This window comes from Gymnoscopelus braueri (genome assembly GCF_963280865.1).
Source record: "Gymnoscopelus braueri genome assembly, chromosome: 19".
Classification (NCBI taxonomy): domain Eukaryota; kingdom Metazoa; phylum Chordata; class Actinopteri; order Myctophiformes; family Myctophidae; genus Gymnoscopelus; species Gymnoscopelus braueri.
Window position 1 is genome coordinate 25,092,923 of NC_137621.1, and position 16,666 is coordinate 25,109,588.

General features: G+C 42.7%; 2 protein-coding genes across 2 annotated transcripts in view; both read left to right on the forward strand.

Annotated features, from left to right (window-relative positions):
• The window catches only part of dync1h1 (dynein, cytoplasmic 1, heavy chain 1), a 45,714-nt gene extending 41,976 nt beyond the window's left edge, over positions 1 to 3,738 (forward strand). Inside the window, exons 73-78 of the mRNA XM_080413222.1 lie at positions 819 to 1,027; positions 1,308 to 1,461; positions 1,617 to 1,759; positions 2,548 to 2,716; positions 3,008 to 3,132; positions 3,284 to 3,738. Of these exons, the coding sequence (XP_080269348.1) occupies positions 819 to 1,027; positions 1,308 to 1,461; positions 1,617 to 1,759; positions 2,548 to 2,716; positions 3,008 to 3,132; positions 3,284 to 3,412 (929 nt within the window). The 3' untranslated portion in view covers positions 3,413 to 3,738. The remainder of the gene's footprint in view (positions 1 to 818; positions 1,028 to 1,307; positions 1,462 to 1,616; positions 1,760 to 2,547; positions 2,717 to 3,007; positions 3,133 to 3,283) is intronic.
• Positions 3,739 to 9,830: 6,092 nt separating this feature from the next.
• wdr20a (WD repeat domain 20a) lies at positions 9,831 to 16,489 on the forward strand (the record flags this gene model as incomplete). The annotated part of the gene is made up of 4 exons (XM_080413733.1): positions 9,831 to 10,091; positions 12,062 to 12,244; positions 13,152 to 14,504; positions 15,405 to 16,489. 4 exons carry the CDS (start codon positions 9,831 to 9,833, stop codon positions 15,456 to 15,458), a joined length of 1,851 nt encoding a protein of 616 aa, XP_080269859.1. The 3' UTR covers positions 15,459 to 16,489.
• Positions 16,490 to 16,666: the final 177 nt, after the last annotated feature.

Genomic DNA, 16,666 nt, shown 5'->3' on the forward strand with positions numbered 1-16,666 from the left:
TCTTTTGTCTAGATTCCCCCTCTTCCATCCATTCCTCTGGTTTCCTCTTCTCATAGTTTGTGCCGATATTCATAGCATCCCCTTCCATCTGAGTTTTACATAGCAGGCTCATAGCCATACTGTGTGGAGGTGTTCTGTCCAAAGGAAGAGCTGTGCGGTGTGTCTCTCCTCACCCTCCAGCAGCTGTATTTCACATCCATCATGTCATTTCGCTCTGACACTGACCTACTGACTGCAGACCAGATGACCAAACACATCCCCCGACCCCTTTAGTACTGCATCACATCCCCTGTCCCCAGGAATGATATGCATGCCTCCCAAGTCCCACGGTTGAACCTACAAAGCATCCACCCACCCATTGGTTCACCCCTACACCTCCATCCTCCTTGAACCACTTGATTTTCACTTTATTTTCTCATTCCCTCTCCATTGTTTTGGTGGTGTTTTACTCCTGTCACGATCTCCTGTGGAATCTGCTTCATTTCAGTGTTTACCTGAAGAACCACTGTCTTTCTTTATAAAATGTTCATTTTTATGCAAATATCCTTGAATATAAGTCATGTTACGTTTGTGCCTGAAGCCATTTTTGTCTGTGATACTGCATGCGTTCCTAATTCCATTTTTGTGTGACTGGCATAACTGCTTATTTTTTAGATCCACAGCAGCACTTATTAACCGTCTAGAGGCAAAGCAAAGTGTCTTTGTTCCACAATTAATTTATTTTCCCCCCTACCTCCCTACCTCCCACCATGGGCTTGACCACTGCCTTGCCCCCACCCCTCTCCTTGCTCACTGGCTCTCTCTGCTGGGCTGGGCAGGCACTGACATGATGGGTAAGATGCTGAAAATGCAGATGTTGGAGGATGAGGATGACCTTGCCTACGAGAAAGAGCAAAAGCAGCGCACCACGTCCACGTCAGACACCCAGCCAGCCTGGATGAGAATCCTTCACACCACCTCCTTCAATTGGCTTCAGCTCATACCTCAAGCAGTCAACCCTCTCAAGCGCACAGTGGAGAACATCAAGGTAACTGGAAGCATGGGAGACGGTGGCTTGGCTTCTCCACGGGCAAGCCTTGTCCACTTCCTATTTGTCACTTTCCTATTCTCACTTTCCTATTCTGGTTTGGTGCATTTTACCGCAGAAATATTTGTATTATATGCTGCCTTGTTTCACACTCATCTCTACTGTTGAGTGTTAATTTAAATTTTTATTTAAGTTGATGTTTTCTACCCCAACACACATGCATTCACACACACACACACACACACACACACACACACACACACACACACACACTCTCCAGGATCCTCTGTTCCGCTTCTTTGAACGTGAGGTGAAGATGGGAGGCAAGATGCTGGAGGATATTCGTCAGGATCTGTCAGATGTGGTGGCGGTGTGCGAGGGCAAGAAGAAACAGACTAATGACATACGCACACTCATCAATGACCTTGTTAAAGGTAAAATATGTGTTTTTACCTTTTTATACTTGAGGTTCACTCTGTATATGGAGAGGAAAACAACTTATGTTCCCTCCAGATTTTTTATTTCAGCAACTACTTGCTCCTTGTATAGTTTTCCTGTTTTACTCAGTGGAGCCTGTCTGTCTCCCCAGGCATTCTCCCTCGTAGCTGGGCTCGCTACACCGTCCCTGCCACAATGACAGTGATTCTGTGGGTGGCAGACTTCAGTGAGAGAATCAAACAACTGCAGCAGATCTCCCAGGGAGCAGCCAGTGGGGGCGCTAAGGAACTTAAGGTATGGCAGACCTTGTATTAAAATATAGGGCCGGGACTTTATCGCGTTAATTTCGATCAATTAATAACATTTTAATCGCCAAAAAAAACATGATGCCTGCTTGATAATGTTGGCTGGGCAAATCAGAATCTGTAATGGATGCACCCCCCCCACGCGCGCGTTTGTCCCGTTTAGGGGGAGGGGGGGGGGGGGGGGGGGAGTTCCACGATGCGGTGCGGGTCACATGCGCGCGATTTTTATTAATAATTAATTAAACTACTATAAAATATCAGTAACAACAACACTCTACTAGCCTCTAGTGGTGGCAAATAGCAGATCTACAAGCTCACAATGCCTTGTGCTTGTAGATCTGCTATAAAAGTACAATATTTGCCTCTGAGATGTAGTGGAGTTACTGGAGTAGAAGTAAAAGTATTAGAAATTGGAAATACTCGAGTGTCAAGTGCAAATACCTCAAAATTGTACTTAAGTACCGTTCTTGAGTACATGTACTTAAAGATGTATGCCAAAATCCATTTGAAAAAAATGCTTTTCACTGTTCTCAGGTCAAATATTGATATGCGATTAAAATGCGATTAATTAATTGCAAAGCCTCTAATTAATTAGATTTTTTTTTTAATCGAGTCCCAGCCCTAATAGAATATGACATACATAATTATTGTATAGAACAAGGCTTGGGATCTCTTGAATGGCAGCAAAGTGTTTCCTCTAGTGCAGTTGTAATGCTTTGCTCAAGTTCTTGTTTATGTCAACTCATCATGTTTCCATTCCCACTCTCTTTTTGTCAGAACATCCATGTGTGCATAGGCTTCCTGTTTGTGCCTGAGGCCTACATCACCGCCACCCGTCAGTATGTTGCGCAGGCAAACAGCTGGTCTCTGGAAGAGCTGTGTCTGGAGGTCAATGTCACCACCGCCCAGGGCGCTGCACTGGATGCCTGCAGCTTCGGCATCAAAGGTCGGACAACCAGCATGTGTGCAGTACCCGGGAGGGAGTGGGGGATTAATGTTGTTGATGGCACAGCAGGGTTGAATGGGGGAAACAGCTGACTGTGAATCAGGGAAAGGAAAATGTCCTTCACAAATTCTAGTAGCGTACAGCAAGAGGTCTAATAGTTCTAGTTAATTATCTATGCTAAATTGCTACTGCCTGTCATCTACATATAAATGTATTTGTCCTGATATATGTCCTTACGTAGATTTTCTGTTAAACTGTCTTAATGCGATCCATGTACTATGTCTCTTCTAGGTCTGAAACTGCAGGGGGCTACTTGTACGAACAACAAGCTCTCCCTGTCCAACACCATCTCTACTGAGTTGCCCCTCACTCAGCTGCGCTGGATCAAGCAAGCTAATGCTGAGAAGAAACACATGGTAAAAAGCCAGAACATATCTAATGCATATCCAACTGGCACTAATGATGGTCACAAGCCTTTTTAAAAAAGAATTCCAGTGAGGTTGTTCTATTCAGTAATGCCACCCAAAAACTGAAATGGTTACATTTACATCTTTCTCTTCCCTGCAGGTGACTCTGCCTGTGTATCTGAACTTCACAAGGTCAGACCTCATCTTCACTGTGGACTTTGACATCGCTGCCAAGGAGGACCCACACAACTTCTATGAGCGTGGTGTTGCTGTTCTGTGCAACGAGTAGATGGAAACATCTTACTGTTGAAGTCTTATTTAACCGTACTTAATGACCCATAGTTATCAGCCATTAACCGTAATGTAGTCAAATCTAAAACGTTTGTGTTGTATTCCAATTTTGAATCATAGTTGGTAACAGTTATGGAACTTTAATCTTTTGTATCCATTTTCACTGTTTTGGAAAGTTGCTAGGAAGGTCTGAGGAAGTTGGCAGAAAATGATAAATGTGAAGGGAAGTCTGAGAAAGTAATGCAATGTTTTTATGAAAGAATCTGCATGTGATTTTATGATGGAACAACGATAGATCAAAATAAACTGCATAATTAATTTAAACATAGTCTCTTGGTTATTGATCTTTGGTTTTCTTCGTGTTTCGTGTTTCTTGGATTAAAGAATGCTTGGTTTGCCTTTCTTTGGTCTATTTTTCCATCTAGATTGGTCTTTGGGCGGTTGTCTAAGAACCAGAAGAAGAATCTATGATTTAAATCCAGGTAGCAATTAAATACGCACCTGGGGGTGCAAATGCTTTTTAACATGTCACAAAGCAACACCTTTGTTGGTTGAGATCTGTTTCAGAGACAATTATTATGTTGAGATTTTCAACCTAAAAGTGAAGTGAATAGCCAGTGCACTGATCATTCCCATAGTTAAATGAAAATCTATCCATCAGTTTTTAAGTTTTTTGCAATGCTAGTGGCAGGGTGGCTGTCGGTCACCATTTCTGTCCCAAATGAGACCTACTGGAAACCACCGGCTTAATAGCGCTTGGAATTTTCTGTGCATCGCAAGAGGATGGCTCCAAAATTTGGTGACCCCATGTCCTCTTGTACCTAAAATCTAGTGGGAAGATTCCCATGAAATTAGCCGAGCACATTAATGTTCCCTGTCAGATGAATCATAACTATTTGAGTGACCCCATGTCAGTGGCGCAGCCAGAACGCTAGTATAGGCTGGGCGTGCATGTGTACCCGACCCGTGCGCGAAAATGTGCGGTTATTGGGCGTTTTTTTGTTACTTTAATTCGGTTTTAGGGTTATGTTATTTAATTCATATTTTTGCCTGATTTTGCTAAAAAAAATATTTGCCAAATAGATTGGGTGGTCGAGCTCAGGCCCACCCATGGCTGCGCCCCTGCCCTTTCCATAATAGTTATGTATAACCGGCAGCTTCAAAATTGAACCCAGACATGCAAAAGTGTCACTTTTCAGCTACAGTCACCTTTTTGAACCCAAATAGGGCAATTGTGTGACACCTGACCCAAAAGAAAACATGGTCACCTTTTTCACCTCGGGGCTGTTTGCATGCCTGCGCTATTAATTTTGGTGACCCCATAGCTGGGTGTAAGGAGCAGCGTGGACTCTAGTGGCTGCTAATGGGGCTTCTAGCTAGGTTAACTCTTCAGATATCAATACACAGAACTGATTGGAATACCCTGCCATGCATAGCTGCCTACAGACCAGGCTATAGCAAGACATAAGTAACAATTTGTTCGCATTTTGGTAGAGGACGAATATGCACAGTGGTACGATGACATGGCTCACAATTTTTTTTAAGTGCCTTGGCCACATGAGCTTAAGATGCAAAAGTAAGTATGTAACACATTTCAAACTAAACCAATTCACAAACTATTAACCCATGATCTTTATTTTTCATTACCGATGGCAGCTCAGATCACACATCAGACTACTGTATAAACAAGCCATAATTGATTCAAGATAAACCACCTGTAAACCAGCAGGAGGATGGTCTGAGCTTTCAAATAATATACAGTATGTTTTAAGTCAGTTCCCATGCGTTACTAAAAAGGTTAACACAAGCTCCCTAATGTGCCTGAAGTCAGAAATTAGTCACTGACACAGGCACATGTGATAGTAGAAAGGTGGCACTATTCTGACGAAAAAAGGACATTTTAGAGTAGATAACCCCAATACTACCATCAAATAATAAATGTGGGTAAGCTTATGAATACAAAAGAGTAAAATTGCTTTGGCAGAACCAGTAATTTTATTTAATCGAATCATAATCTGCCCCTATGCAATTTAACATACAATAGAACATTCATGTGCATAACTTCAAATTATATGAAGTATTCTCCCAACAAAATTACAATTTATCTTGCCCAAATAATGCTTTGCATAAAACAAAGCATTTGGTTGGTTACAAAGAATGCGTGAACTGAAGGAGGAAACAAAAATAAAGTGCCACTGTGAAGGCTGTGAATATTAAATAGTGCATAATTGTCATAATTACATAACATACTTCTGTATATTATTCAAGAAACAATTGTAAGCCATAATGTTATTACTTTTGCATTAGACTGATTAAAGCTTCAGTCAGACATCTTATTTGGCATCTCAGAAGAGTGCCCATTTAGATTCAGAGTTAACCTTTCTAGAGTCTTGCAAATGATCCCTGTATAATCAGTACCCCTGAAATGCTTAATGGTTACAGTTCTGTGTTGCATAGCCAGCCTGATTGCTAATTTATAGTTAATATACGACGTCGACCATGTCACTCGTTAAAAAATATGTGATTTTCAACTCTGTGAGTGACGAGTACAAATTAGGCATACATTTCAAGATTAAGTCACATTAGTGGCTGGACTTTGCCAGGCTAGCTGTGACCCCAACACACTTCAGAGTGAGACCCTTTCTCCTTGCTCCTCTTCCATGTTAACACACTGCTTCTTCCTTGGCTCCTCCAAATCCACCACTTCAGCCCCAGGGAGAGTCAGCTTCCTCTTGTAGAGAGATCCGTGAGTGCAGGGGCTAGGGGATCTCTCAGAGGTGCCATCGGGCAGCTGGAATGATATCTCTCCCACAGGGGTGCAGGGGGTGGAGGATCGGGTGGTGAACACTCCCGAATCGTCAAATCTGCAGTGTACATCAGAATCCACAGATCCAGCCTGCACTGCCTGATCACCGAGCATCTCCCCTACAGGATCTGTGCAGCCACTCCTGTCGGTGAGAGAAGACGGAGCCTCCAGCTCACAGACCCACAGCTCAGAGTCACTTCCCGATCTCATCTGAACATCCGTGAGAGGCTGTTGAGGTGGGTCAGCAGTGGGATCTCTCATCCCATCCTTCACCGACTCTCTGAGGGAAGCAGGGGCAGAGTGATGGTGGCTGAATCGCCTGCTCCGGCCCAAAAACCGACAACCTCCTATTCCCCCTCCCTGCTGCCTCGGTCGCCTGCTGGTGGTACTAGATTCATCAGAATCCTCTGAGCTACCATCGTAGGGGTCCAAAAACTACAAACACACACACACACACACGTCTATGCAACAGAACTGGATGGATTAAGACAGCCTGGTCAACATGGAAAACGTACGTTGACATTGTAAATTTCTGCAAACCACAAAATACATTGAATTTCTGCACCAAAATACTTTGCATATCAAAATTTCCAGATGCTCACCGTGTCGACCTATTCCTAGATTTCCAAGTCAAGCACTATGTGCAATTTTGAAGTATATTATGATTGATTCCCATCGGTATGCAACTTGCACAATGCTCAGTCATCAGCACGGGCATCACACAGCTCGTGCGGGCACTCACTCGCCTTGTGCCCCTCTTGGGTGTGCCCCAAACCCTCTTCTGAGGGCATGCCTGCCTTAACATTTTACGATTCAATGTATTTGTGGTTTGCAGAACACATTTTTCTCTCTGGTGAATGGGTTCGATTTAGAAATTGAGAAGCTTACCTGAGTGTAACAGGGATGTCGTGCCGCTGGCTTATGTGACAACAGCAATGTCCTCTGAACAGTTCCACTCTCTGGGGCACTGCTCACACATCCCTGATCGTCAACAACAACAAGTGGTTTCAAACGGGGTTTGCACCAATCACAAAGCACTTGCTGGTTGATTTACAGTTGGGTTTGTCAACAGTAGTAGTGATTAGTGTAGTGTAACTGAATTATCCAATGTTTTAAAAATACTTTATTCAGATGGTACTGCTTTTCCTCCATGTATAATAGCTAAAATAATGCAGTGTAAAATACATCAGCTGACTATGAGGATTCAAGGATTGTACAATTAGACAATTCCTCATGTGTTGTCACTCACAATGCTGAAACCGTATTTTGATTCTGTATGTGTGACTGAAAATACAGGCAGGTGATTTCATGTATATCAATTATCCATCTTTGATCAGCAGAACTGACTCAGCAAGTAGGCTACAGTGTGTGTGTGTGTGTGTGTGTGTGTGTGTGTGTGTGTGCCCACCCAAAAATACAAATAAATGAATAAAAATACCAAGGTGCTGGTGTCCGACCATCTTGGACTGATCTCCGACTCAGAGTCTGTACTTGACTGCACTTTACACATCTGGTGAAAAACCAAAGTTGCCCACTATCACTCCACGCTTGCATAGTGTGGCAGCAACATGTTAGTGAATTACAGTATGAACCAACCTACACTTTATTATGCCCAAACACTTAAACCATTAAGACCGATTCTACAAATGCCTTCTAAACCAGTAGTTCTTTCAATATTTTTAAAAAATGTTAAAAAATAGCAGATGTACAAGCTTGCAGTGCAGCACAAAGTGACACACTGTGAGCTTGTATATCTGCTATTTTTGAATAGCCAATGCTAAAAAAGAAATTAGCATTGATGACAATCAGTAACAACAGATGCCTTCCTGGTTTTTATGGGTTAAAGAGCTGATTGCAAAATAGAGGCCTTGCACATAGTATTTGTATAACTTTCTTCCATCATGACTACCTGCTGTAAACCATTACCACTTTCACATGTCTGTGAGAAGTAAAACATAGGAAAGCATGAAATGATTACTGTTCCACTGTAATTTGTTAACAGGACCCAGTTATCAGACAAATTACATTTATGTTGATATAATTTATCAAACACAGCCATTGCCGTTTTGCACCATCAGTAACCATTGTTTCTTCCAACATAGAGGATAAATGGAATTCTAAGCATTCAGTCAAACACTCTCACCATGTACTTGAAAGCAAGCTTGTCAACATTTTGGCTGCCACCACTTCCATCATTGTGACCTGTAATGGAAAAACACGGAATTAATTCACAATTTAAGAAAACAATCACATGAAAACAATACCATGTCGACAACAAAATAATACTACCTGGAAAAGAATGGAGCCGTTGTCTCCTCCTTGGTGCCATAACTTATTGTTAAAAGTTGTCGCACTGGTTCAGATCAACCTGTTTAACAAACAACCTTGATTGCAGGTACTGTAACAGGTGTGTTTGATGTGACGCACGCAGATGAGTCCTTCACAGCCAAGAGAAATACAACTCTCAGTGCCGAAGCTTTTTTGGGAGTTGATGTACGTACGGTACGTTCGTTTTCTAACGTAAACAATGAAGAAACTTGACGTACACAATACAGAGCCATAGTCCAGAGGGACGGTTGAGCCATGATTGGTTAGTTAGCCAATTGTCAGGCAACTGCTGAACTAACTAACACATTTGCTTTAATTTCTTAATTGGGCCAAATATTTGTTTCACTAATGATACCACACCAAACTATATTTTTTCATTAATGATTTCAAAATATATGATTCCCCATTTAAATATATGACGGAAACAAAGACTGTACAAAGTCGTATTATACATATTTTACTTAAGCATTTTACTTTCCAAATTCTTCTTCCATTTCTTTTTGTTCTCCATCCTAGAGATACTTTTAAACTGTATCGCAACAACCAGTGCCATCTAGAAGGCTCTGGCAACAACCATCAATCAAAAATCAAGTCTCTTGCTGCTGCGATGGTGGTGGCCGGGAGGAATACCAAAACACTCGCCCCGAAACACAGTCGCCCCGGGGCAAATCCGGCAACTTCGGAATGGTCTCCACCAGGTATTCCTAAACGTAACCTTAGTAAAACATGCCTAAAAAACTAACATTATTCCCAGTGCCAGTGGTGTATTCTAGTTTTTTTTCCGGAGGGATATGATAATCATTCCCTGCACGACGTGCGTGTGGTCGTGGAGATACGCTAGCGCGTTTTCAAAGGATGAATGAATGGTTATTCCTAAACATAACCTCAGTAAACTATGCCTAAACGACCTAACCGTATTCCTAAACGTAACCCCAGTAAACTAAACCTAACCTTATTCCTAAACCTAACCTCAGTGAACTCCTAAAAACCTAACCTTATTACTAAACGTAACCTCAGTCAAAACGGTGCCAAAACCTAACCTTATTCCTAAACTTAAACTCAGTAAAACTATGCATAACCCTACACTTATTTCTAACCGTAAAGAATACAAGAACCGCTGGAGGCGAGCGGTCCGCCAAAGAAAAATGGGGGCGAGTGTGTTTTGGGGCGAACGTTCAAGTTACCGGTACGAAAAACGGGGGCGCGCACGCACTCCGGTGCGTAAGACCCGCGCACGCCCTCCGCGCGAGGAGGAAACGGAATGAATGTCTAATTTTCAAAGATGGCGGCGGAGGGAGGCGGAGGCGGAGGAGGGAAGGAGATGAACGAGATCAAGACCCAGTTCACCACCCGGGAAGGCGTCTACAAGCTGCTCACGCACTCGGAGTACAGCCGGCCCAACCGCGTGCCCTTCAACTCGCAGGGCTCCAACCCCGTCAAGGTGTCCTTCGTCAACGTCAACGACCAGTCGGGCAACGGCGACAGGGTCTGCTTCAATGTGGGCCGTGAGCTCTACTTCTACATCTACAAAGGCGTCCGGAAGGTAAAGGGTTGTTTCGGTTTTGCTTTATTCACGGCAAACGACAATGATGTCAACGACATTTAATGTAAAAGACCAACATGCTGGTTTATCTTTGAGGTGTTCTTTTCGAGGTACTTGTTTTTGTTTTTGACTGCGTTTGACTTTGAAAGCTAACCAGAGCTAACAAGCCCTGGATAAGCTAACGTCAACTATAACTATCTGCGTTTATTTGAGCCTGGTGTGTGTTGATACCTCGTCGTAGGACGGTGTTGCTTGCCGACAAGCGCTGATCGACAAGAGCTGATTTACATGATCGCATCCCGCGACCCGTCGTTGGCTTCGCTTGTAGATCAGCTCTTGTTGGTGAGCGACGCACACCGTGGTACGCCGGAGTATAAATCCAGCCAGATAGATGGAGGCCACCGTCCATGTACTCTAGACCAGTTGTTCTCAAAGTGGATTCTATGGACACTCAGGGTTCCGTCAGGGGGGGTCTAAATTTACCCTTACAAGTCTGTAACTCTGACCGGTCCATTTGGTTCCATTTGTATACGGTCAGAGTTAAGGAGAGACCATGGAATTTTAAGGTTTGAGAACTATTGCTCTAGACTGTATTAGATTTGAATCTGATTGACAACTACATTAAAACACACAATTTGACTTTAATGCCAGCTTGGGAATTTGACTGGAATAAATAACACCTGTTGGTGGCTGGCAGGTGTTCAACGTGTCACTTCAGTTCAGAATTGATGTGACGTTAATGATGTTGGTTGAATACATCACTGTGGTCTGCCAGTTTAAAGGGCTATTTGCCTAAATGCTGATGGATCACTAGTACCACAATTGGACTCAGTGTTTTGCTTGGATCATTCTAAGGATGTAATGTTATGGTAGGTAGCTGATCATGCTCGCTTTGTTTCTACTGGTGCTATAGAGGTTCCCTTTCTATATAAGATCAAAGAAACTCCTTGCTAACTACCCATTCAAATTGCACAATATGCCCCCACTTAGTCTGCATTCTTCCTGCAGACTGGGGTAGAGTTTGCTGCTGCCAAATGTAATTTTTCTTTTGTAAAACTGAAAGTGGAGTAGGGAAGTGATTGACTATCTCTGTCTTCCCATTAAGTTGAGAAAGAAGACTGCCACCTGTATTATAGACTGAGTCTGGCAGTAATGTTTTGTATCTTGGCTAGTAGGCTCTTTGAACTACCTGTATGAGATTGTCTGTCTGATGATGATGTTTCGGAAAACCGTTGACCAGGGTTGGAAGTATTGTACTGTTACATCTAACAAAATCAGAGGAAGAACTGAGTCATCATCATCTTCCACTGGAAGTATTTTCCTTTCCACTTAAAGGAGGAGTTCACCCAAAAAATTACTTATTTTCTATCAATTACACCCCCCATGAAGCCTTGATTTCATGGATTTATTTTTGTTTTTGTCACATTCCTAAAACAATAATTTGATGACCGTGTGTATTTCCGGTAGGAGACACAAATAATCTACTTTGTGTCTCCTACTGGATACATTACCCGGTAGGAGACGGGAATCAAATTATTAGCTTAGGAATGCGACAAAAACAAAAAAGAATCCATGGATTCAAGGCTTCATAGGGTGTGCAATTGATAGAAAATAAGTCATTTTTTGGGTGAACTCCTCCTTTAAGGTGTAAAGTGTGAATCATTAACCAGCAGACTTGTTATATGGGGGTTATCTGTGTGCCAGCGTAGACGATTATATATTGCAGGCAGCACAATATTATTGTTAAAAAAGTGATTAGGCTACATACAGTAATGTAAAATTCTGTTATTCTACTGTACCCTTATTTTGAGGTGCTGGTTCCTTTACCTTTCACTTGCCTTGAAGATAAAGTGCGTCAATGCCTTTTTAAACAGTAGAAGGTTACTGACTTCCGTTTAGTAGATCCAACTGACTTCCGTTTAGTAGATCCACTAAGAGTGTGTGTGTGTGTGTGTGTGTGTGTTCTGCAGGCTGCTGACTTGAGCAAACCTATAGATAAGCGTATCTACAAGGGAACACAGCCTACCTGCCATGACTTCAACCACCTCACTGCCACTGCAGAGAGCGTGTCCCTGCTGGTGGGTTTCTCAGCAGGACAGGTGCAGCTAATTGACCCTATCAAGAAGGAGACCAGCAAACTCTTCAATGAGGAAGTAAGTTTCGGAAGAAGAAAGGATAGAATAATGCTGTACTTTTCAACATCAGACACAATTGTAACTTTATCTAGAGTTGCACTGCCTCCATTTCAGACCAGGTTCTTTACTGGCAGTTTTCAGTGCTGGACAAAAATGACTGCGATATAATCAATCGTACTGTAATAGACAACATCATTCTGTATGTGGCGCAGTCAGAAAATCAGCTCACAATGCATTGATGTCTGACATCACAGCTTTTTGTATTGGGTTTTAGTATTGGACAAATTCTACATAACCCGTATTCGGTCAGCCAGGTACCAGGCAAAATCAATATTATGTATTGATCCTTCACTATTATTCTGTATTGCTGATTAAACTATGTTTGTCAAATGGTGGCATATAATGCTTGTCACATAGTTATTACATAGTCTGGATGTTTTATGAAGGAGAAAAACATGGAAATGTACGTAGTTTGCTAATTATTCAATAAAGGAACAGATTTCTGCTGTGACACAGTGTGTTTGCACATATCAGGAGTTTGTCTCAGTGAGGTTGGTGCGTTATTGAATAACATAAGTATAGTATATCTTACTGTATTGATTGAACATATAAAGACAAGCAATGATATACTTATACTTACAGTTTATATTTAAATAATTATTGTAGTATTAATAATCTGAAATATTTCATTTGTAATAATTCCACTACACTACTATTATGGTTTCATTTTCCTTACATAAACTTTGGAACAAAACACTTGGGCTTCTACTGATATGGAAGCAGACATGATCATCATTTGTTTATTGCATCGTCCTGTGTCCTTATACTGTAATATAACTTGACATTGTGTTTTCCTCCCTTATTTTCTCAATTCATTTCACCCCCCCTGTCCTCACCATCCACCATCCTTTCTGCATCCCCCCAGAGACTAATAGACAAGTCCAGAGTAACATGTGTGAAATGGGTGCCAGGCTCCGAGAGCCTGTTCCTGGTCTCCCATGCCAGCGGGAGTATGTACCTGTACAACGTGGAGCACACCTGTGGCACCACGGCACCACACTACCAGCTCCTCAAGCAGGGAGAAAACTACTCCGTGCACACGTGTAAGAGCAAATCCACGCGGAACCCTCTCCTCAAATGGACAGTGGGAGAGGGGGCACTGCACGAGTTTGCCTTCTCTCCCGATGGGAAGTTCCTAGCCTGTGTAAGTCAAGATGGCTTCCTACGGGTGTTCAACTTTGACGCTGTGGAGCTCCACGGCACCATGAAGAGCTACTTTGGCGGCTTGTTGTGCGTATGTTGGAGCCCGGATGGAAAGTACATTGTTGCGGGTGGCGAGGACGACTTGGTGACTGTGTGGTCGTTCCTAGATTGCCGGGTCATCGCCCGTGGTCACGGCCACAAGTCGTGGGTGAGTGTAGTGGCATTTGATCACTACACTACCAGCGTGGAAGAGAGTGACCCCATGGAGTTCAGTGGCAGTGACGAGGACTTTCAGGATCAGATGATCCACTTTGGGCGAGACAGGGCCAACAGCACACAGTCTCGGCTCTCCAAGCGCAACTCCACAGACAGCCGGCCTGTGAGTGTAACTTACCGGTTCGGCTCGGTGGGCCAGGACACTCAGCTGTGCCTTTGGGATCTCACCGAGGACATTCTCTTCCCCCACCTCCCGCTCTCGCGGACACGGACACACACTAATGTCATGAACGCTACTAGCCCTCCTGCGGGCGCCACAATACTCACTAACAACCCTAGTAATGCTACTAACGGCAACAATACCAGTGCCACTACGCCTGGTGTGAACTCCCTTCCAGCCACTTTACCGCGCTCAAACAGCTTGCCACACTCGGCTGGAGCTGCCACCACGACGGCAAACAACACTAACAAGGCCAGCAGCGGTGGTGGCGTTGGTGGACTCGGCAGCGGAATTATGGACAGTGCCATCGCCACGGGTGTGAGCAAGTTTGCCACGCTGTCACTCCACGACCGGAAGGAGCGCCACCACGAGAAGGACCACAAACGCAACCACAGCATGGGCCACATCAGCAGCAAGAGCAGCGACAAGCTCAACCTGCTGACCAAAACCAAAACGGACCCTGCTAAGACTCTGGGCACACTGCTGTGCCCACGCATGGAGGACGTACCCCTACTGGAGCCCCTCATCTGTAAAAAGATAGCACACGAGAGACTGACTGTACTCATATTTTTAGAGGACTGTTTAGTGACTGCTTGTCAGGAGGGATTTATTTGCACATGGGCAAGACCTGGCAAAGTGGTAAGTTCTTTTTAATGTAGAAAATGTGTGGAATTTCAATGCGAACAAGTGCTGGTCATCTTTTGCTCTGGATGTAACTGAGCAACAAGATGTATTCTGAAACCTTACAATAAAGTGTGGACATTTTCAGTAGCATTTTGTAGGTGTAGAGTAAGACTTCTCAGGCAGATGAGTCTAGTAATCTTAACATGTCAAACTCTGTTTCATGTACATCTGCTTTCCCATGCAAACCTTATAGGCCTAAGTTTCAAAGCTAACCGAGGGTAAGAAAATATATTCACTCTATAATATTCGCGACTTCCTGTGTAGGCTTTATAGGAGGGAAAAGATCAGTTGTGTTCATTAACTTTAATAATCACACACAAATTCCTAGCAGCAGCACAGACCAAAAAAGTGGTTGTCCGATTGTCGCATAACAACACCCTGTTATGCGTTCGGCTTTCATGCAAAGGCCTTTGTATTTGCCAAACAAATTTCTGCAAATTCCGTGCCAAATGCTTACAGCCCAATATGGGTATGCATTTATTGTATACTTGCATATTGCCTGTGTTTGAGAGGACTTGCTTGAGTGAGGCGCTATATAGTCAATAGTCATTGCATCTATAACTTATCAAGCACTATCAAGATTAGTCAATCTGTTGTGCATTACCAGCAGTGGCTCAGTCATAAAATGTCGATTACACAGGGACCTCTATCAAGCAATCCTCTGAAAGACAATATTAGGCTTAGCTCTACTCTCTCAGCATCTACTTTCACTGCTGTGCACAGGCCTTTCATTAAAGCAGGGGAGGGTGATGACCAGGCACCTTTTTTTTTTCCTTTTTTTTATTAATTATTTGTTGCTTGACTTTTTGCTTTGTGAACTTTCCCAATGCAAATCTCCTTGTTTTCCTTTTCCAGGGTTTATTGTCATCCCAAAACCAAGCCAGCTCTCCCAGTGGAACAGTAGTATAGCCACAATATTTCTGCTGCTAAAGAACCCTGCAACCCAGAGTCTGGTGCTGCTCTTCACCCCGCAAGCATTGCAAGTTTTCTTTTTCTTTCACTCCCCCTTCCCACCCCATTTATGTTAATTGCTTTTCTATTATTTTCATGATCACTCACTTGACCTAGAGGATGAATGGAGTGTGGTGCAATTTTGGACTATTGTGCTAATGTGTTGTCTCCTGAAGTTTTACAATGTTTTAGAATTATTGTGTTTATTTCTGACTCGGATCTCACCCCCCCCCCCCCCCCCCCCTCCTTGGAATTCAAGCTTGGCTTTGTTAGATGCAAACCGGTCAATTGTGGCTTGAGAATAAAGGGATAGTTCATTCCGTTTTCATAATGTGTTAACTCTTTTAACCTGGTGCATTGGCCTAGGCTCTGGGGCTGAGAGTTATTGACTAAAATATGAATATTGGGTGAACTGTCCTGTTTATAACCAAGTGCATGGGCTTAAGAATTTGCATCTGTCCACATAATGTGGATAGGTGTTGACTAGAAAATTCCCATCAACAACTTTGCACTGATTTTGTTAGCTATGTTGTTTGTTTTATAACTACTAGAATGGAACAAAAAAGGAGGGTTGAGGACTGCCTTGTTGCACTTGGCTTTATCATCCTCGATCTCGAAACCTGAATCTATAAAGCTGGATGCTGCAATCATAGTCTTTTTAAAGAAAAAAAAAATGTTTGCACTTAAATTAGTTTAGAAGAAAATGGCTTTACATTGTTTGGGTGTGCTCAGAACTCACAGACGGCTAATACAGTAGGTGAAGAAAATGATAAAAATGATTAAAAAACCTTTATCTATTGAGCATTTATTTTAATATTATTTTCAGATTTAAATCTGCTCTGTAACATAACGTGTATATTGTAATTCAGTGATTTGATGGGGAGGGGGGCTAAGCAAATGATAATTACTCCAGTGGAAGTTTTGTCATTAATAGTTATATTTCTAAACCCTAAAGTATACATATTAATAATATTAAAATCTTGAATACACAGGTTTCTGTTCTTTTTTCCTTCCGTTCCAAGATTCACCCACATTTATTGTATTTAGACATTAGTGGTATTAAGCCCCACGGCTAACTTTGTACTTATTTGCAAATGTGCAGAAGTCATACAAAGGGACGGTCAAGTGTGGAGGTCTATGAAGCACAGGAAGTCATGCTGACAACA